General features: G+C 41.4%; 1 protein-coding gene across 1 annotated transcript in view; it reads right to left on the reverse strand.

Annotated features, from left to right (window-relative positions):
- The window catches only part of LOC139386742 (adhesion G protein-coupled receptor L2-like), an 89226-nt gene that overhangs the window by 14655 nt on the left and 53086 nt on the right, over nucleotides 1-21485 (reverse strand). The window contains exons 4-5 of the mRNA XM_071132563.1: nucleotides 17268-17377; nucleotides 13788-14591 (exon numbers count right to left, since the gene is read on the reverse strand). Of these exons, the coding sequence (XP_070988664.1) occupies nucleotides 13788-14591; nucleotides 17268-17377 (914 nt within the window). The remainder of the gene's footprint in view (nucleotides 1-13787; nucleotides 14592-17267; nucleotides 17378-21485) is intronic.

Here is a 21485-nt window from a genome sequence, read left to right on the forward strand (position 1 = left end):
TTCACTTCAGCTATCAACAGCCTCTCTTCCAGTTCTTTAAATGTCCAATTGAACAAGTCAAAATATTACTATCCACTAATCATGAAGTCAGACTCATGAAGACTTGTGCCATGTCAACAAGAGGAACAAATGGAGTTGTTCCAACCATACGCTTGGCACCTTGATCCAGGACACACACACACACACACACACACACACACACACACACACACACACACACACACACACACACACCTCGACCCTGGTCAGCATGAATCTCCTTGCTGATGTGTTAATTCCTCCGGATCCACCAAGTGGCATGGACCAACCCATGAGATCTGGGTAAATATTCCCTTTGTTTCTGCGCTTCTAAGAGTAGAAAGCTCAATCTCCAAAGCCTCACTGTGTGTCTGTCACAATACAATGTATTAATGAGCCCAGCAAGTGCTTCTTCATCATGCCACACTTCAATGTTTAAAAAACATCTAAATCAATATGCATAGCTGAGTTTTATAAGCAGCCATATTGAATGAGCCGAATGTAGATATGATATTAGCAAGCTTTGTAAGGCAGAATAAGATTTAAGCCATTAGAAGATTTAAGCCACTTACTAGCCTTTTCCAAGTTCATGTACAGATGTAGGACCTTCATTTGATTACCCTGTTGCAGGAGAACTTTGCTGCAATTCAGGAAACGTAAGACTAGTGTACTTGAGGTTTAAAAAGGCTTCTGAACCCCTACAAAAATGTTAATTAATTATAATCCACATAATAATAAACATTTCCTGTTGCTGCAGGATTGCTTTCCAGCTGTAGCAAACTGTCTCAAATTAAGATCCTACATCTGTATGCAGTGGCATGGTCTTCTTTCTGCCGGTGTCGTCGGATCTCTTCATGTGACTTAACCCGACATTTCTCCAGTGGCACTGCTCCTCTCATTGAAGCCATGAATTTAACGCTCAAATTTAATACTTCTCAGATCAATGCTACCTCAAAAGCAAATTAATGTTCTCCCTTCGTTACTTTGAAATGCTCCTGGCAATTATAGTCTCCCCTGATTAGTCTTTTGAATTCACTGGACCGAGACCCAAGTCGATGTCTTTGAGGCATCTCAGACAATACCTTCTAAGTGTCAATACAAATGTTGTAATGGGCGACACTAAGGGATGCATTTTATTGGCACGTCGGAGCAAGACAATCTCTTAAATAGTGAGTCTTCTACTTCGGAGTTCGAACCATCAAAATATTGATCACTGGTGTGGTGTCTGTGTGTTGAGAACCTATGTGTTTAAAAACTCATATCCCTGTAGTGAATTCAAATGAATACTTGAAGAGTGTTCAATATATCTTTGAGGAATTAGACAGGTATCAAATACACATTTTTTTTTTTTTTTTTTTTACATAGTAACACAAAAAAAGTATTTAAAAAATATATATATAAAAATACTACATAAAGATTTTTAAACATACAATTACACACACAAACAAGTTTACATACACCTTAGCCAAGTACATTTAAAACTCAGTATTTCACAATTCATTTAATCCTAGTAAACATTCCCCGTCTTAGGTCAGTTTAGATCACCACTTTATTTTAAGAATGTGAAATGTCAGAATAACAGTAGGGAGAATTACTTATTTCAGCTTTAATTTATTTCATCACATTCCCAGTGGGTCAGAAGTTTACATACACTCAATTAGTATTTGGTAACATTTCCTTTAAATTGTTTAACTTGGGTCAAACGTTTCGGGTAGCCTTCCACAAGCTTCCCACAATAAGTTGGGTGAATTTTGGCCCATTCCTCCTGACAGAGCTGGTGTAACTGAGTCAGGTTTGTAGGCCTCCTTGCTCGCACACGCTTTTTCAGTTCTGCCCACAAATGTTCTATAGGATTGAGGTCAGGGCTTTGTAATGGCCACTCCAATAACTTGACTTTGTTGTCCTTAAGCCATTTTGCCACAACATTGGAAGTATGCTTGGGATCATCGTCCATTTGGAAGACCCATTTGCGACCAAGCTTTAACTTCCTGACGGATGTCTTCAAAAGTTCCTTCAATATATCCACATAATTATCCTTCCTCATGATGCCATCTATTTTGTGAAGTGCACCAGTCCCTCCTGCAGCAAAGAACCCCCACAACATGATGCTGCCACCCCCGTGCTTCACGGTTGGGATGGTGTTGGCTTGCAAGCCTCCCCCTTTTCCTCCAAACATAACAACGGTCATTATGGCCAAACAGTTATATTTTTGTATCATCAGACCAGAGACATTTCTCCAAAAAGTACGATCTTTGTCCACATGTGCAGTTGCAAACCGTAGTCTGGCTTTTTTTATGGCGGTTTTGGAGCAGTGGCTTCTTTCCTGCTGAGCGGCCTTTCAGGTTATGTCAATACAGGACTCGTTTTACTGTGGATATAGATACTTCTGTACCCGTTTCCTCCAGCATCTTCACAAGGTCCTTTGCTGTTGTTCTTTGATTGCACTTTTTGCACCAAAGTACGTTAATCTCTAGGAGACAGAGCGTGTCTCCTTCCTGAGCACTATGACGGCTGCGTGGTCCCATGATGTTAATACTTGCGTACTATTGTTTGTACAGATGAACATGGTACCTTCAGGCATTTGGAAATTGCTCCCAAGGATGAACCAGACTTGTTGAGATCTACAAGTATTTTTCGTGGCTAATTTCTTTGGATTTTTCCATGGTGTCAAGCAAAGAGGCACTGAGTTTGAAGGTAGGCCTTGAAATGTATCCACAGGTACACCTCCAATTGACTCAAACGATGTCAATTAGCCTATCAGAAGCTTCTAAAGACATGACGTAATTTTCTGTATTTTTCCAAGCTGTTTAAAGGCACAGTCAACTTAGTGTATGTAAACTTTTGACCCACTGGAATTGTGATACAGTGAATTATAAATGAAAAAATGTGTCTGTAAACAATTGTTGGAAAAATTACTTGTGTCATGCAAAGTAGATGTCCTAACCGACTTGTCAAAACTATAGTTTGTTAACAATTCATTTGTGGAGGTTGAAAAACTAGATTTAATGACTCCAACCTAAGTGTATGTAAACTTCCGACTTCAACTGTATGTACACATTATATATATATACACACACACACACATACCTACATACAGTGGGGCAAAAAAGTATGTAGTCTGCCACCAATTGTGCAAGTTCTCCCACTTAAAAAGATGAGGCCTGTAATTTTCATCATAGGTACACTTCAACTATGACAGACAAAATGAGAAGACATTTTTTTTAATGAATTTATTTGCAAATTATGGTGGAAAATAAGTATTTGGTCAATAACAAAAGTTTCTCAATACTTTGTTATATACCCTTTGTTGGCAATGCAGAGGTCAAAAGTTTTATGTAAGTCTTCACAAGGTTCACACACACACTGTTGCTGGTATTTTGGCTCATTCCCCCATGCAGATCTCCTCTAGAGCAGTGATGTTTTGGGGCTGTTGCTGGGCAACACAGACTTTCAACTCCCTCCAAAGATTTTCTATGGGGTTGAGATCTGGAGACTGGCAAGGCCACTCCAGGACCTTGAAATGCTTCATACGAAGCCACTCCTTCGTTGCCCGGGCGGTGTGTTTGGGATCATTGTCATGCTGAAAGACCCAGCCATGTTTCATCTTCAATGCCCTTGCTGATGGAAGGAGGTTTTCACTCAAAATCTCACGATACTTGGCCCCATTCATTCTTTCCTTTACACGGATCAGTCGTCCTGGTCCCTTTGCAGAAAAACAGCTCCAAAGCATGATGTTTCCACCACCATGCTTCACAGTAGGTATGGTGTTCTTTGGATGCAACTCAGCATTCTTTGTCCTCCAAACACAACGAGTTGCGTTTTTTTTTCTTCTTCATATGGTCAGTTTCATCTGACCATATGACATTCTCCCAATCTTCTTCTGGATCATCCAAATGTTCTCTAGCAAACTTCAGACGGGCCTGGACATGTACTGGCTTAAGCAGGGGGACACGTCTGGCACTGCAGGATTTGAGTCCCTGGCGGCGTAGTGTGTTACTGATGGTAGGCTTTGTTACTTTGGTCCCAGCTCTCTGCAGGTCATTCACTAGGTCCCCCCGTGTGGTTCTGGGATTTTTGCTTGTGATCATTTTGACCCCACGGGATGAGATCTTGCGTGGAGCCCCAGATCGAGGGGGATTATCAGTGGTCTTGTATGTCTTCCATTTCCTAATAATTTCTCCCACAGTTGATTTCTTCAAACCAAGCTGCTTACCTATTGCAGATTCAGTCTTCCCAGCCTGGTGCAGGTCTACAATTTTGTTTCTGGTGTCCTTTTGACAGCTCTTTGGTCTTGGCCATAGTGGAGTTTGGAGTGTGACTGTTTGAGGTTGTGGACAGGTGTCTTTTATACTGATAACAAGTTCAAACAGGTGCCATTAATACAGGTAACGAGTGGAGGACAGAGGAGCCTCTTAAAGAAAAAGTTACAGGTCTGTGAGAGCCAGAAATCTTGCTAGTTTGTAGGTGACCAAATACTTATTTTCCACCATAATTTGCAAATAAATTCATAAAAAAATCCTACAATGTGATTTTCTTGATTTTTTTTCTCATTTTGTCTGTCATAGTTGAAGTGTACCTATGATGAAAATTACAGGCCTCATCTTTTTAAGTGGGAGAATTTGCAGAATTGGTGGCTGACTAAATACCTTTTTGCCCCACTGTATACACACACACACACACACACACACACACACACAGTACCAGTCAAAAGTTGACACACCTACTCAATCAAGGGTTTCTTTATTTTTCGACATTGTAGAATAATAGTGAATATCACATTTTATTTGTCACATACACATGGTTAGCAGATGTTAATGCGAATGTAGCGAAATGCTTGTGCTTCTAGTGCCGATCATGCAGTAATATCTAACAAGTAAGCTAACAATTTCACAACAACTACCTTATACACACAAGTGTAAAGGAATGAATAAGAATATGTACATAAAAATATATAGATGAGTGATGGCCGAACGGCATAGGCAAGATGCAGTAGATGGTATAGAGTACAGTGTGTATATATATATATATATATATATATATATATGTATGAGATGAGTAATGTATGGTACGTAAACATTATATAAAGTGGCATTGTTTAAAGTGGCTAGTGCTAAATTTATTACATCAATTTTTGCATTATTAAAGTGGCTAGAGTTGATTCAGTATGTTGGCAGCCGTCACTCAATGTTAATGATGGCTGTTTAACAGTCTGATGGCCTTGAGATTGAAAAACAGCTTATGTCTCTCGGTCCCCGCTTTGATGCACCTGTACTGACATCGCCTTCTGGATGATAGCGGGGTGAACAGGCAGTGGCTCGGGTGGTTGTTGTCCTTAATCTTTTTGTCCTTCCTGTGACATCGGGTGCTGTAGGTGTGTCCTGGAGGGCAGGTAGTTTGCCCTCGGTGATGTGTTGTGCAGACTTCACTACCCTCTGGAGAGCCTTACGGTTGTGGCCGGAGCAGTTGCCGTACCAGGCGGTGATACAGCCCGACAGGATGCTCTCGATTGTGCATCTGTAAAATTTTGTGAGTGTTTTTGGTGACAAGCCAAAATTCTTCAGCCTCCTGAGGTTGAAGAGGTGCTGCTGCTCCTTCTTCACCACACTGTCTGTGTGGGTGGACCAATTCAGTTTGCCTGTGATGTGTACGCTGAGGAACTTAAAACTTTCCACCTTCTCCACTACTGTCCCGTCGATGTTGATAGGGGGGTGCTCCCTCTGCTGTTTCCTGAAGTCCACGATCATCTCCTTTGATTTGTTGACGCTGAGTGTGAGGTTATTTTCCTGACACCACACTCCGAGGGCCCTCACCTCCTCCCTGTAGGCCGTCTTTCGTTGTTGGTAATCAAGCCTACCACTGTAGTGTCATTTGCAAACTTGCTTATTGAGTTGGAGGCGTGCATGGCCACGCAGTCATGGGTGAACAGGGAGTACAGGAGAGGGCTGAGAACGCACCCTTGTGGGGAGTATTGAGGATCAGCGGGTGGAAATGTCGTTTCCTACCCTCACCACCTGGGGGTGGCCCGTCAGGAAGTCCAGGACCCAGTTGCACAAGGCGGGGTTGAGACCTAGGGTCTCGAGCTTAATGACGAGTTTGGAGGGTACTATGGTGTTAAATGCTGAGCTGTAGTCGATGAACAGCATTCTTACATAGGTATTCCTCTTGTCCAGATGGTTAGGGCAGTGTGCAGTGTGGTTGAGATTGCTTCGTCTGTTGGAGTGGGTCTAGGGTGTCCGGTAGGGTGGAGGTGATATGGTCCTTGACTAGTCAATCAAAGCACATAATGATGACGGAAGTGAGTGCTACACGGCGATAGTCATTTAGCTCAGTTACCTTAGTGTTGATGTCTTCACTTCGCTATGAAATAACACATATGGAATCATGTACTAACCAAAAAAAAGTGTTCAATCAAATATATTTTATATTTCAGATAATTCCAAGAAGCCACCCTTTGCCTTGACAGCTTCGCACACTCTTGGCATTCTCTCAACCAGCTTCATGAGGTAGTCACCTGGAATGCATTTCAATTAACAGGTGTGCCTTGTTAAAAGCTACTTTGTGGAATTTCTTTCCTTCTTAATGCATTTGAGCCAATTAGTTGTGTTGTGACAAGGCAGGGTTGGAAGAATGTATTTTACCAATAAGGCTAATTCCATATTATGGCAAGAACAGCTCAAATAATCAAAGAGAAACAATAGTCCATCATTACTTTAAGACATGAAGGTCAGTCCATCGGGAAAATTTCAAGAATTTCAAGAAAGTTTCTTCAAGTCAAGCGCTATGATGAAACTGGCTCTCATGAGGACCTCCACAGGAAACGATGACCCAGTGTTACCTCTACTGCAAGGTCATTAGAGTTACCAGACTCAGAAATTGCTGTCCAAATAAATGCTTCACAGAATTCAAGTAACAGACACATCGCAACATCAACTGTTCAAAAGAGACTTCATGAACCAGGCCTTTGTGTTTGTATGTGGGGCGTTGTCCTAAGATAATCGCATGGTTTGCTTTCGCCGTAAAGCCTTTTTGAAATCTGACACAGCGGCTGGATTAACAAGAAGTTAAGCTTTATTTTAATGTATTATATTTGTGATTTTATGAAAAGTAAATATTTATAATACTGTAGTTTGAATTTCTCGCTCTGCAATTTCACCAAGTTTCAGCGGCACGCCTTCACCAAAGAGGTAAACACTTTTTTGGCTACTATATGATTCCATGTGTGTTATTTCATAGTTGTGATGTCTTCATTATTAATCTACAATGTCGAAAATAGTAAAAATAAAGAAAAACCCTTGAATGAGTAGGTGTGTCCAAACTTTTGACTGGTATTGTATATATACTTTTTTCTGACTGCACTCACACACACAAGTTTGGGGTCACTTAGAAATGTCCTTGTTTTTGAAAGAAAAGCAAACTTATTTGTGGCAGCTTCATTAAATAGCATCCGCAAAACACCCGTATCAACGTCAACAGTGAAGAGACGACTGCGGGATGCTGGCCTTCTAGGCAGAGTTGCAAAGAAAAAGCCATCTCAGACTGGCCAATAAAAATAAAAGATTAAGATGAGCAAAAGAGCACAGACACTGGACAGAGGAACTCCTAGAAACTGCCTAGAAAGCCAGCATCCCGGAGTCGCCCCTCCACTGTTGACTGGTGTTTTGCGGGTACTATTTAATAAGCTGCCAGTTGAGGATTTGTGAGGCGTCTGTTCCTCAAACAAGACACTAATGTACTTGTCCTCTTGCTCAGTTGTACACCGGGGCCTCCCACTCCTTTTTCTATTCTGGTTAGAGCCAGTTTGCGCTGTTCTGTGAAGGGAGTAGTACACAGCGTTGTACAAGATCTTCAGTTTCTTGGAAATTATGGAATAGCCTTCATTTCTCAGAACAAGAATAGACTGACGAGTTTCAGTTCTTTGTTTCTGGCCATTTTGAGCCTGTAATCGAACCCACAAATGCTGATGCTCCAGATACTCAATCAGTCTAAAGAAGGCCAGTTTTATTGCTTCTATAACCAGCACAACAGTTTTCAGCTGTGCTAACATAAAAGCAAAGGGGTTTTCTAATGGTCAATTAGCCTTTTAAAATGATAAACGTGGATTAGCTAACACAACGTGCCATTGGAGCACAGGAGTGATGGTTGCTGATAATGGGCGTCTGTACCTATGTAGATTTTCATTTTTTTTTTTTATCAGCTGTTTCCAGCTACAATAGTTATTTACAACATTAACAATGTCTACACCGTATTTCTGCTAAATGTTATGTTAATGTAGAAAAAAACAAGGACATTTGTAAGTGACCCCAAACTTTTGAACGGTAGTGCACACAGTGCCTTCAGAAAGTGTGTTTAGACTTTTTCCACATTTTGTTGTGTTACAGCCTGAATTTAAAATGCATGAAATGTAGATTTTGCGTCACTGATCTACACAGAATACACCATAATGTCAAAGTGGAATTATGTTTTCAGAAATGTTTACTAATAAATAAAAAATGTAAAGCTGAAATGTCTTGAGTCAAGAAGTACTGAAAACCTTTGTTCAACCCCTTTGTTAGGCAAGCTTAAATAACTTCAGGAGAAGAAATATGTCTAACAAGTCAGATAATAAGTTGCATGGACTCACTCGGTGTATAATAATGGTGTTTAACATGATTTTTTTAATGACTACCTCATCTCTGTAACCCACACATGCAATTTTCTGTAAGGTCCCTCAGTTGAGCAGGTAATTTCAAGCACAGATTCAACGACAAAGGCCAGGGAGGTTTTCCAATGCCTTGCAAAGAAGGGCACATACTTGTAGATAAAGACATTGAATATCCCTTTGAGCATGGTGAAGTTATTAATTACGCTTTGGATGGTTTATCAATAAACCCAGTAACTACAAAGATATAGGCGTCCTTCCTAACTCAGTTGCCGGAGAGGAAGAAAACCCCTCAGGGATTTCACCATGGGGCCAATGGTGACTTTAATACAGTTACAGAGTTTAACGGCTGTGATAGGAGAAAACTGAGGATGGATCAACAACAGTGTAGTTATTCCACTATACTAACCTAAATGACAGAGTGAAGCCTATACAGAATCAAATATATTCCAAAATATACATCCTGTTTGCAATAAGGCACTAAAGTAATACTGCAAAAACAAAAAGTGGCAAAAACAGCATTATGTTTGGGGCAAATCCAACACAGCAGAGTACCACTCGTCATATTTTCCAGCATGGTGGTGGCTGCATCATGTTATGAGTATACTTGTCATCGGCAAGGACTATGGAGTTTTTTTTATAAAAAGAAAAGGAAGAGAGCTAAGCATAGTCCTAGAGAAAAACCTGGTTCAGCCTGCTTTCCACCAGACACTGGGAGACATATCCACCTTCCAGCAGGACAATAACCTAAAACACAAGGTCAAATATACACTATTACTTACCAAGACAACATTGAAATGTTCCTGAGTGACCCAGTCACAGTTTTGACTTAAATCAGATTGAAAATCTATGGCAAGCCTTGAAAATTGCTGTCTGGCAACGACTAACAACCAACTTGATAGAGCTTGAAGAATTGAAATTGAATAATGGGCAAATATTGTACAAACCAAGTTTGCAAAGCTCTTAGAGACATACCTAGAAAGACCCCCAGCTGTAATCACTGCCAACGGTGATTCTAACATGTTGAATACTTATCAAAATTAGTGGTTTATTTTCCATGAATTAAAAAAAAAGTTTCTTCCACTTTGACAGAGTATTTTGTGGAGATCATTGACTAAAAAAAAGACAATTAAAACCATTTGAATTCCACTGATTAACACATCAAAATGTGGAAAAAGTCAAGGGGTATGAGTACTTTCTGAAGGCACTGTAGGCTGTTGGCATAGTAGGAGAAGACACATTGGTGGTATTGTACTGATTACTGTTCTCTATAAAAAAGCAGAGAATTGTAGCGATTCGGTTCTTCAAGGAACTTTAACTGTGGGGCTCCATGAATCTTAATGGACTAAATTAATTTCCTCTCTGCGCCTCAAGTGCTTCTCAGTATCAGTGAGAGATGTTCTTTTAGCACCATTAGATCACCCTGCAGAACAGGTTGTTTAATCCCCATCTATACTCTGAGAGGCGCAATAAATCCTAATAGCGGTGTAGTCAGGGCAGTTAAAGGTGTAGATCTGAGCAACCTAATAAACATGAACCAATTTCTTTCATGTGCCTGCCTGTGCCATTCACAATGGCACAGGCAGAATCTTGCTGTAGGCACAGCCATGCTTCTCTATTTCCCTCCCTCTATGAGCAGCTAAGGGCTTTTGTTCTCATAAAACTTAACGTAATGATCTGCAGAGGGCAGTTATGAATGCAAATACATTGTAGCTGTATGCATTCAAGTTTCAATTCCAGCAGCAGAACCGTAGTTGGAGCAAGGGTTCTTAAACTCATGTGTAAACTCAACAACTATGTAGGCTAGTGTGTGGCTGTGTGGTTTTCATCATTACATCTTTCGCATGCAGTTAAGCCAGTGAGAGTTTGTGTGTCTGTTTGGGCTGACCCCAATTATTCAGCCGAGATTTTGTTGTTGAGGAATTTATTTTAAAAAAATATAAAAAACAGGTGTCTCCTGTGCCAGAAAAAAAATAAAAACAATTTTGTGTGTGTGTGTGTATATATATATATTTTTTTTTTATAGCAGAGGAGACACCTGTTTAATTTGCGCCCATCTCAGTGAACTAATCCATTGCGGAAGCCGAGACTAATCCATTGTGGAGGTACAGTCCAAGAAGAGGGGGAGTGTGGCTGCACAATGCATGTCTCTCTCCAGAGTGTGCCCTCTCCCGACAATTTGTGTACATTCATTGTTCCATAACTTCGTTGTGTGAATTGTTAGTGTCTATCAATTCCCCATTACATGTATCACTAGTAGTACATTTACCGTTAATTCCTATCATTTCTAATCTACCATTTGGGGATCTGATAGTATTCCGGATTGGTTTAATGCAGCCCCATTAATGAGCTGTGGAGCTTCTCAATGTAATGTTTTCTTTACCTCAAACAGCAATCAAATTAAGTCTATTTTTACATCCATTGAGAATGACAATTCCTCAATGCATTTGAAAAATCTTTCCAGCTCTCTCCCTTTCCATAACCACTCATCGTGAAAGGGAAAAATGTAATGCTCTGATCCTGTGGAAACGTCATAAAATAGGCCTACCTGAATAATTCTTATCCCTTGCGCAAATTGCCTACAGGGATGTCTGTCCCGAGCTCACTGGCGCAGGAAACTAACTGTATGTTGCAACCGGATGGACCCAAGTTAATAGTTAATACAATGTTTCAAATTGGTTGCAGACAGGCCATGTGTAGCCAATGTGATTTATAGGATATTTATTTTTAAATCGGGATATTTTCTACCTGCAGGCTGCATTGTTTTTATTAGGCTATTTTATTGTTTTAATTAGGCTTTATATAGGCTATTTTTACATAGTTGGCAATGTTAATGGAACTTACAAACCTAAAAAGTATCATTTTCATTTAGATTTGAATAGAATTTTGATTAACCACTTGACAATGCTTTATGAAGACGTGATTATAAATTAAATGAAACTGTTCCACAAAAAATGTTCATATGAAAACCATTACCGGCACGCAGATCGGTAGAAATGGTAAGATAAATTGGCCTCCCACATGAGAAAGTTTGCCGTCTCCTAGTGTAGCCTATTACCGGCAACATCATGAGAGTAATGGCAGAATCTGCAAAAGCCAGCCGGAGAGGGAGGAGGATGGTCGGGACAGGTTAAGGTTTGAATCTTCTGGTCTTGATCTCCCTCTTGAGTCATTTGTGTCTTGTTTCATCAAATAGTGAGCTTAAAGCATCAGACAAGCTCAATGCATATACAGTTGATTTTATCAAAACACATAGGGTGTGTCTATAGAGGGAAAAATACACATTTTAACATTTTGACCAATTGATCGGTCGAAAGAACAGACGACTCTCAGTTGACAAAGATTTATATTAGGTCGGGGACAGCCCTAGCGTCGGTCTTTGGCATTTGCGTTTGCTGAAGCATTAGCTGAGAGCAGAACAGAGTAAAGCCCCTTGATTGGAAATGCACTGCCATGCTGACTTCTCTCCTCTCTGTGTGGCTGTTATTAGGCATGAAGGGGAATTATGATAATTCACTTGTTAATTACATTTACATACATCTTATCCTGAGCAGCCAGAAGAGGCCGTTTGCATGCAAATACATGCCAATTCGGCAATGGAGAAACAACTTAAAATTCTAGTATCTGGTGTCTATCTATTCTACATGGTCTTAATTGACTGCTTTGGTTGGGTTGGGCACACAGAGACTGAACCTCTAAGACCGTCGCGAGCTCAAGGCTTCTGTCTGCCTGTTTGTCTGTCGCGTTGACACGTGATCAGAGTGCACACACAGGTCAGGGATCACATTTCCTTTGGGAAAAATCCTTAACATTAACCTAGCTATACACTGGAATGCCAACTAACTGGATATCGCTTCATTTTCAATATTAATTTTCTTTAAATCAGCGAAAATGTGAGAACTCAGTCAGAACTTACTCTTGTGCAGGGAGCAGCACTGTGGAACAACTTGAAACCCCAATGGCAGCGTGGTAGCATGTTCCCCCAAAGTGACTAGGCAGGTACTTAGCCTAGCTTTTAGCGATAAGGAGGAGGCTCCACCCCAACACGTCACAGCATCATGGTATAGAGTTGATAGTTCCTTGTTGTGCAGAGCGTTAGCAGGGACTTAGCCTAGCTCTCAGGGATAAGGAGGCTACAGGCAGGTAATTACACCCATTATCAGACACTGTGATGTAAGGGCCCTGACTGATGACATGCACGTCCGTCTCCCATCAGACACTTCACAGATTCATTTAAAACCCTACAGCGTTAGACAGGATCATCAGCCGTTATTGATATCTTGATCGTATTTTTTTCTCCTTTTCAACAGCGCTCAAGTCATTCTTCTAACCGTGTCATCCGGCCATGATTCACCGGTGTTACCGCCATCTAGCCACATGGTACTTTGACTCTACGTTTTAACACCGACCGCCAGGCCATAATATTATGGAGATTGTCTCAATCTAGGGTAAATGAGGGGCCGTCAACGAACGGTTGATGGGGTAGCCATGGCAACAGATGTCCGAATCGGCTCCAAAGGCAAGGCAAGGAAAGTGGGATAACCTTCTGTCATACTGTATGCAATATTTCAGAATCCCATTCCGGGGCATTAAAAGGGAAGTTCACAAGGCCACTGTTCATAAAGGACTGGGATAAGACCTGAGATTAGAACATTTGATAGGGTCCAAGCTTCAAGTGGAGAGGGAGTTCTTGAGCTTGCCTTATGGTAATAAAGGAAGCAGGGCTTTATAGCTGATGCCTTGTGCCAGAGTATGAAGGCTCCTGAGGGAGTTATACCTCGTTCCAAGGTGAATCTGTCATTTTCTATTTACAAATTAGGTCTTTCCCCAGGACAAACACAATCTCCTATTCTCTGAATCACACTTGAATTGTGTTCAAAATTAAAAATCAGTCATCTGTGACTTCCCATGCAGCAACACACACTCAACACACACAGGGATATATTCAGCACCTGACGCAAATACAACACAAAGGGCTGAATCTCAACCTGAAATATGTGCATGTAACTCAGTCTTTTTACATAAATCCTGTTTTGATTTCAATGGGAGGCTTGCTTGAAAATTCAATGTACACATACAGATCTCAGATCAGGATTCATCTGAAACAGGCCGTACTGTGACTGAGGCTTACCGTCAGCAGGGTCTTTCTCAGTGTCATACTCCAGGTCGTAGCGCAGGATGTAAAAGTTATTCCACACGTACAGCTGGTTATCTCTGGGGTTGTAATCCACAGCAGCGATGTACTGGTACTGGTTGGGGAACAGGATGTCCGTGTACTCTCCCTGGCTTAGCTTGGTGTTGTAGATGTAGTCGATGTGGCTCTTGGCCGTCTCGCTCTCGTTCTCCTCGTAGGTGGACCGCACCACGTGCAGCACGCCACACACCATGAAGGCATTGGAGGCGGATCTCTTGTCGTACGCCGTCTCCCAGGTGGCCTCGAAGCGGAGCGTGTATGGGTTGAGCTGTGAGATCACGATTCGTCCGTTGTTTTGCTCCGTTGCGTAGATCACCCACAACCCCCGCTCGTCGACGCCGAGGTCTATGTCCGTCTTGCCGCCCCAGCGGTACGGCGAGGTGTCGTGATAGTTGGCGTTGGCCACAATGGCCTCACCACTCTTGATGCGCGTGCGGAGATCAAATTTCACAATGTTACGCGTGCGCTCCTTGTTAAAGAAGATGGCCCCGTCGTAGGCCACAAAGCCCGTACCGTCAACACGATGTGGGAGTTTATAGGTCGTAGTCTGGCGGCCATTTTTTAAGTCCTCCAGGGAGGCATACTCAATAAGGGTGTCAGTGCGGTACGGTGTCCAGGGCATGAAGAAGACCTTGTCTCCTGCCTGCAGGGGGTCTTTAGACCACGCCCCCGCCTGTTGCTCCACCTCAAACACAAACGTGGGCTCCCCCACCTCCTTCAGGGTCCCGGGACAAATGAAAACTAGTGAGGGACAGAGAAACAGAAAGATGGGTTTAAGTTTTTTTTTTAAATATGCAGAATATAAACAGATATTTCATCACGGTATGTAGTGTGTATATTGTATAGTTTTCGCTGCTGTCCAAGTAGAGTGTGGGACAAAGATGAGTGACAGTCATTTAACTAGTGTTTAGTGCTATTGCTTATGAATAGAACGAAAAATCAAAGGTGAAGCCAAGAAAATGATGTGTAAGAGTGAGTAAAGGACTTGCTCTTCTTTATAGAGTTTGTCTGCCGTACACGTTAACTGTGTGGGACCAAACAAATCCAAAAAGTCAAACCAAAGGAGGATAAACCCTGTAAATGCAAGACATGTAAGGGATGGGAGAGGTAGGGATGAAGTGTATACTGGAACCCTTGTTTTAATTGCAACTTCTACCTGGCATCAAACAGTGACACTGACAATTGTGTAAATGGCAAAACTGCACATGCTTACTGAAAAAGCACACAGAGACAGAATGATAAGGGATAAGACTTGTGGAGAGAACCAAAACAACATTCTGGATGGAGGAGGTGGCAGCGAAGCTGGGGTAAGATGAGGGTAGGGTTTGGAGAGGAGACAGGACAACAACAGCAGAGGTCTTTTTGGCTTCTTGGGTTTGGGGTTTTGTTGGGCTTCTTTCAGTTTTTGCCAACCTCACTCTCCCATATCTGCCAACAGGTGACCATCACACATGTAAGTGTGTATTATAAGCATTTGTGAAATGTAAAATGTCTTTTTTTGCATATCCCAACTCCCCGAGATACCCCCGGAGGGTGGGGTCAAGTCGAGGGTCAGCCATTATCAACAGTGACCCTGGAGCAATTAGGTTTCAGTGCCTTGCTCAAGGGCACAGACAGATTTTTAACTTTGTCGGCTCAGAGATTTGAACTGGTGACCTTTCGGCCACTTGCCCAATGCTCTCACTGCTAGGCTACCTGATGCACAGCATTATTTGTTTAGCTTGCTACCGAGCTCAGTACAATGCATATGATACTGTATGATAACATTTATGCATTTCTGTATTTGAGAGCTCTAGCTAATAGTTTTTTATAGTTAGGCTTGGTGGTAGCTTAGTTATGTTGTTGTGTCAGACTATGTCATTTGAATTTAAATGGGAAAATAACCCTCTTAAAATGTCTTCACGTGCTTGTGAATTGGTGTATCTGTATCATGTTGTATTATTGAAATGTATAATGGTTTAGATGAGAAACTGCCTTCATAGCATTCTTCCAAACTGTCTACTGCGAGGTTTGCGGTACTAGAGGTGCGTAGGGAGATGTAATATCTGGTGACGTATGAGACCAGCACTGGTAACATGTCTAGTGAATCTGAACGGGCTCCATCTCTCAAACCTCAAGACTGCTTTTACAAATCGGCTTTGAAATTCAAATTGTCTCCCAGAGTTGCAATCAACACCTCATGGGGGTTTGGGGCAGGCGTTTTGACAAGAGGCAATCAGGAGGGAGGAGACAAGAGGGAGGGTTGTATTGAACACCACATTACAGGGAGCTGGGGAAGGGTGGGGCTGGGACGGAGGGAGGACTGGACCACTCATTTACCTTTTTGTTCCACTTCTATTTTAGGCATTGAAAAAGAAAGAAAGCAAACAAGAAAGAGTGCAAGAGGGAGAGAAAGGTTATCGTGAGTCAACTACCAGGTAGGCTACATGAGTAGAGAAGGTTACAGGATATGATCGATAGAGGACCAAGAGATGGCTGTTTTGGGGGAACAAGAAAAAGCAGCAAACATAGGGAGATTATCAGGCCCTATAGTATGAAAGCATACAGGTTAGGGCTGGAGACAAACTACACAAATTGTTCAACCAATCACGATTCCATGCTTTTCTAGCCATCAAAATAATATTTGTTTTGCCTAGCCACTGATTGCATCAGTAATAAACAGGCCGAATTACTGTCCAAGTGAATTGTTTGACATAAAGAAACAGTGTACTGTTTCTGAAATCCCTAATCAGTTTAAAATCAGATAACATTCTTAGAGAAACAGCAAAAGGGTTATTTCTGGCAGTATTGTCTGGGGCGGTATTTACTCTAAAACTTTATAGACACAATTCTAAATTCCGTAGTCCACTTCGCCCACACACAGAACATTACTGCCAATGTTACAGGCACAATTTCCCGAATGAGCCAAAAAATACAATTGCAAGTGAACAATGGCTGATGACGAGCAACCCAATATTGAGTTCCTTCATTAAAGCAGTGAAGCAACAAACGGAAGAGGGAAAAGATCCTAGCGAGACAACTAAGGAACAAGAAAGACTGAAACTTAGAAGGAGAGAGAACATAGAGGTTAATACAGAAAAGATACAAGAGGGGACGGAAAGTTAGATGAGAAATGGAGAAGAGGTCAAAAACTAAATATTATTTCATGAAAATAAATCTTCAGCGAATTACATACCGTAACAGCAACAAGAGTCAGATTATTATTTTTATAAATACATTTACTATTTCATTTAAAATATCAACTTTTCATTGTTTTATAACAGACAGAAAACAAACTTTTACACACAGATAACACATACCCCCCCACCCCCCCTCCGACAGGACCCCCACTTAATAAGTAAAGGATCTAATAAACCTAACTATACATTCAAGAAAAAACAGATAGTTGCACAGCATCGTTAAATGCTGAATACTTACTATATGGGACACATTCATACTGGACCTCTAGGTACTTGTAAGTGCCAGGACAAGGATCAGGGAAGACATCAGAGCCAGTCACAACCACACACTGGGTACGGTTGTTGCACCTGGAAAAGATGGATCACAAACATTTCAGCAATGACACAAACTACTATAACATCCCCAGAGTGGTATTAGAATGAGAGAGACACATGAATAATACATAGGCACTTCCCTCTTCCCTCCACACACTCATCCAAATCCAGTTTGCAGTATTGCTGTGGTGAAGGATATGAAAATCATATTAATCCGAGCAGGGCAGTAAATATACTGTACTGTTGATGCTATTAACACGTTGAGGGAGGAAGAAGAGAATAAATAGAGGGAGATAAATAAGAGAGAAACAGTAAATAGATAGAGAAACACACACACACACACACACACACACACACACACACACACACACACACACACACACACACACACACACACACACACACACAGTAAATAGATATAAAGAGGAATACAGACACAGTGTGGAAGAATGAGGAGTTGAGCTGAAGAAAGGTAGGGAGTATATTATGGGATGTTCATGTATATGAGATGAGAATATCAACCTTATCAGTTCCAGCCACTAAGCACCACTCACCCACACAAAGAGCAATTAAAATGTGCACAACAGGCGGCTGCAGAGGGTAATTGGCTGAAATGACTGTTTCTAGTGGGTCACAGGAAACACATAAGTCTCATCAAGTGAAAACCATGTACTGTTTATCAAGTGTTGCCCGTGTATTTGTTATGGGAGACTCCCTAGCCTTTGCTATGGGAGTTAGTTATTTGCCTCATAACTTGAAATGACCTTGGCTATGAAGTTTTATGTACTACTCTTAAAACTGTTACAACTGTGTGTGTTTGTGTTTGTGAGTGAAAGATGGAGGGGGAGAGAGAGGGGAATAGAATAACTGATTTTGTGTAAATATAGGATGAAATTGGCCTCACTTCAATCAAGCTCTCTTGAGGCTGAGGGATTGAGAAGGCATAGCATCAACAGCAGCCGCAGAGGCATCCCAGCTAGCACTTTTGGTTCCTAGGAAGTTGTGAGAACGTATGTTTTTGGTTTCACATTGGATGTGGAAATGAAGCCATACGTTTCATGACTGGTAAAATGGAGCGTTTTTTGACGTTCTAAGAACAGAAGTGAAAATGTCTTTATTATTAACCCTCTATGAACAGAAATTATAGGTTATTTGGAGGTTTTGAATAACTTCCTTAAAACTAACTGAATGTTTCAATAAGATTTCACTTTTTTAAACTCCAAGCACAGATCAGACACTTCCATAGGCATTAATCATGCAAACATTTATTTTGACATGGTATCAGTGAGATTCTAACCTATAGTCTTTTGTTCTCCATCTATGGAATTAGGCCACTGCGTCACCAGGATGGAGCTAGCATGCCATGTTTTTTTACGCATACAAAGGTGGTCATTTTAGTCTATTTAAACAGGCCCCATTTCAAAAGAAACAAGCACTCATTAAGATCAGGTGTGGTCAATTATTGGGGGCAGCTAACACACCTGAACACACTTAAGAGGATAGAGAGAGAGAGTTTTGTTACAGCCCTTGGTTCACTCTGCTGTAGCTCTACTTTCACATCATCATCTGCTAATTTATCACTCCAGTGTTAATCTGCTAAATTGTAATTCTTCGCTACTGTGGCCTATTTATTGCCTACCTCCTCATGCCTTTTGCACACACTGTATATAGACTATTTTTTTCTACTGAGTCATTGACTTGTTTATTGTGTTAGTGGCTTGTTTATTCCATGTGTAACTATGTGTTGTTGTCTGTGTCACACTGCTTTGCTTTATCTTGGCCAGGTCGCAGTTGTAAATGAGAACCTGTTCTCAGCTGGCCTACCTGGTTAAATAAAGGTGAAATAAAATTTTTAAAAATAAAAATTGTTGATGCTAAGAATGGAATGTATACATTCTTATAGAACGTTCTGATTGTTAGAAACGTTTTTTTATGGAAAGTTTTAACGTTCTCAGAATAATTTGAGAACATGAATTTAAATAGAACCATTGAACTTTTAGGAAACGTTCTGTTAAAGTAATGAAATATCAAGAAACTTAAATTAGATTTTTTTTAAATGAACTTATGTCACATGCTCGTAAACACAAAAATATAATAACAAATATAAAAAGTGACAGGAGGAACAAAGTCGTATGGCTTTGTGTGTGCGCGTGTCGTCAATATGCATGTGTGTGCATGTTATATATATGTGTTGGTGCATGTGTGTGTGTGTGTGTGTGTGTGTGTGTGTGTGTGTGTGTGTGTGTGTGTGTGTCAGTCTAAGTATGTGTGAGTGTGTGGGTAGAGTCGGTGCAAGAGTTATAAAAAATAAAAAAAAGGGGTCAATGCAGGTAGTCTGGGTAGCCATTTGATTGGCTATTTAGCAGTCGTATGGCTTGGGGGTAGAAGCTTTCCAGGGTCCTGTTGGTTCCAGACTTGGTGGACTGGTACCGCTTGCCGTGCGGTAGCAGAGAGAAGAGTCTATGGCTTGGGTGGCTGACCATTTTTTCTTACTTCCTCTGACACCGCCTGGTATAGAGGTCCTAGATGGCAGGGAGCTCAGCCCCAGCGATGTACTAGGCCATAATCACCACCCTCTTGCAGTCGGGTGCCTTGCCAGTTGCCGTACCAAGCGGTGATGCAGCCAGTCAAGATGCTCCCAAATGGTGCAGCTGTAGAACGTTTGGAGGTTCTGAGGGCCCATGCCAAACCTTTTCAGCCTCCCGAGGGGAAGGGGCTCTGTCAATTCCTTAGTGATGTGGACACAGGAGGAACTTGAAGCTCTCGACCCGCTCCACTACAGCCCCATCAATGTGGATGGGGCGGGCTCGCCCCTCCGTTTCCTGTGGTCCACGATCAGCTCCTTTGTCTTACTGATGTTAAGGGAGAGGTTGTTGTCCTGGCACCACACTGCCACGTATCTGAACTCCTACTCCTATCGTCATCGGTGATCAGTCCTGCCATGTGCTGAGAATGTTCCAAAGCCAAGCAACTATTCTGCACCCTTCTCAGAAAGTTGTGGGATGGTTGTATGCAAAATACCCAGAGGACAACCACGCTCTCACCAAGCTCTAAGAAACATGAGGCTCTCATAACGTTATGTGCTAGCTGGAAACAGTTATCTATTACAAAAAAAAAGCTGAAAGAATTGCACGCCGTTTAGTGATAAATATTTGAGAAGGTCAAATGCAAAGTCGTGCAAGTTGGACAGATCTCTCACAGAATCACAGCTGAAGCAGAAAGCCTAGCTGTCCCTCAAAAGCCGAAAAGGAGAGCTTTCAGTGTGACAGCCAAAGTAGAAATTAGGTTGTTATCAGACCTGCCATAAAACTTCCCTGCAGTGAACCAGTAACCTTGTAGGAAATCCATGTGTAGTTATAATTACGTACAGATAAGAAACGCATAAGTAAAATGCTAAGAGTTTATTAACCAGCCACTCGCTGCCTATTACTGCCTGCTTATAAGTATGTGATTAGCATTGAAATATTGGACAATTACGTCCAACTTATGTACGGTCGGTAGGCTAATCAATTTTTTTCTCCCATTACGTCTCCATTGAATCATCTATTCTACAATAGCAGCCGGCAGATCATCTTCATCATCATCATCGTCATCACCATCACAATGACATTATAGGAGGTTTTTGGGGATGCAGACAAGACAGTGGCGTCTGATATGTGAGCTACAGTCATCCACTCCCCTCCGTCAGAAAATATTAATTATGAAAAATGTCATTATCCCCCGCCCAGGGCTATTACCCTGTCCTACTCTGAGGGGAGAAATAGCGATGACAGGGAAAGGGTGTGAAAACCCCTACAGACCTTTCCTTGCAATTAATCTGTAAGCTAGCTTGCTACCGTTTTGTTTTTTTCCTCCAATGACACCAGAAATTATGAAACCAAAGAAGTTAATTTATAGACATGACTCGTGTGTTAACACTAATTTCTCTCCTTTGAAACAGTGATTAATTTCACGTATCATATTTTTCTGTTAATCATCATATTTGTGTGGTTTTTGTTTATGACCAATTGGCTGATGGGTTCTTTTAAATTCTTCAAATACTTAGTAAACCAATAGTGGCATCCATGGTCACGGACAAATCCCCACCATCATTTTTGTATTTATCTCCATTGTTTCAGCCAGCATGCGTCAGACAATCACG

The sequence above is a fragment of the Oncorhynchus clarkii genome, chromosome 28 (genome assembly GCF_045791955.1).
Source record: "Oncorhynchus clarkii lewisi isolate Uvic-CL-2024 chromosome 28, UVic_Ocla_1.0, whole genome shotgun sequence".
NCBI lineage: Eukaryota > Metazoa > Chordata > Actinopteri > Salmoniformes > Salmonidae > Oncorhynchus > Oncorhynchus clarkii.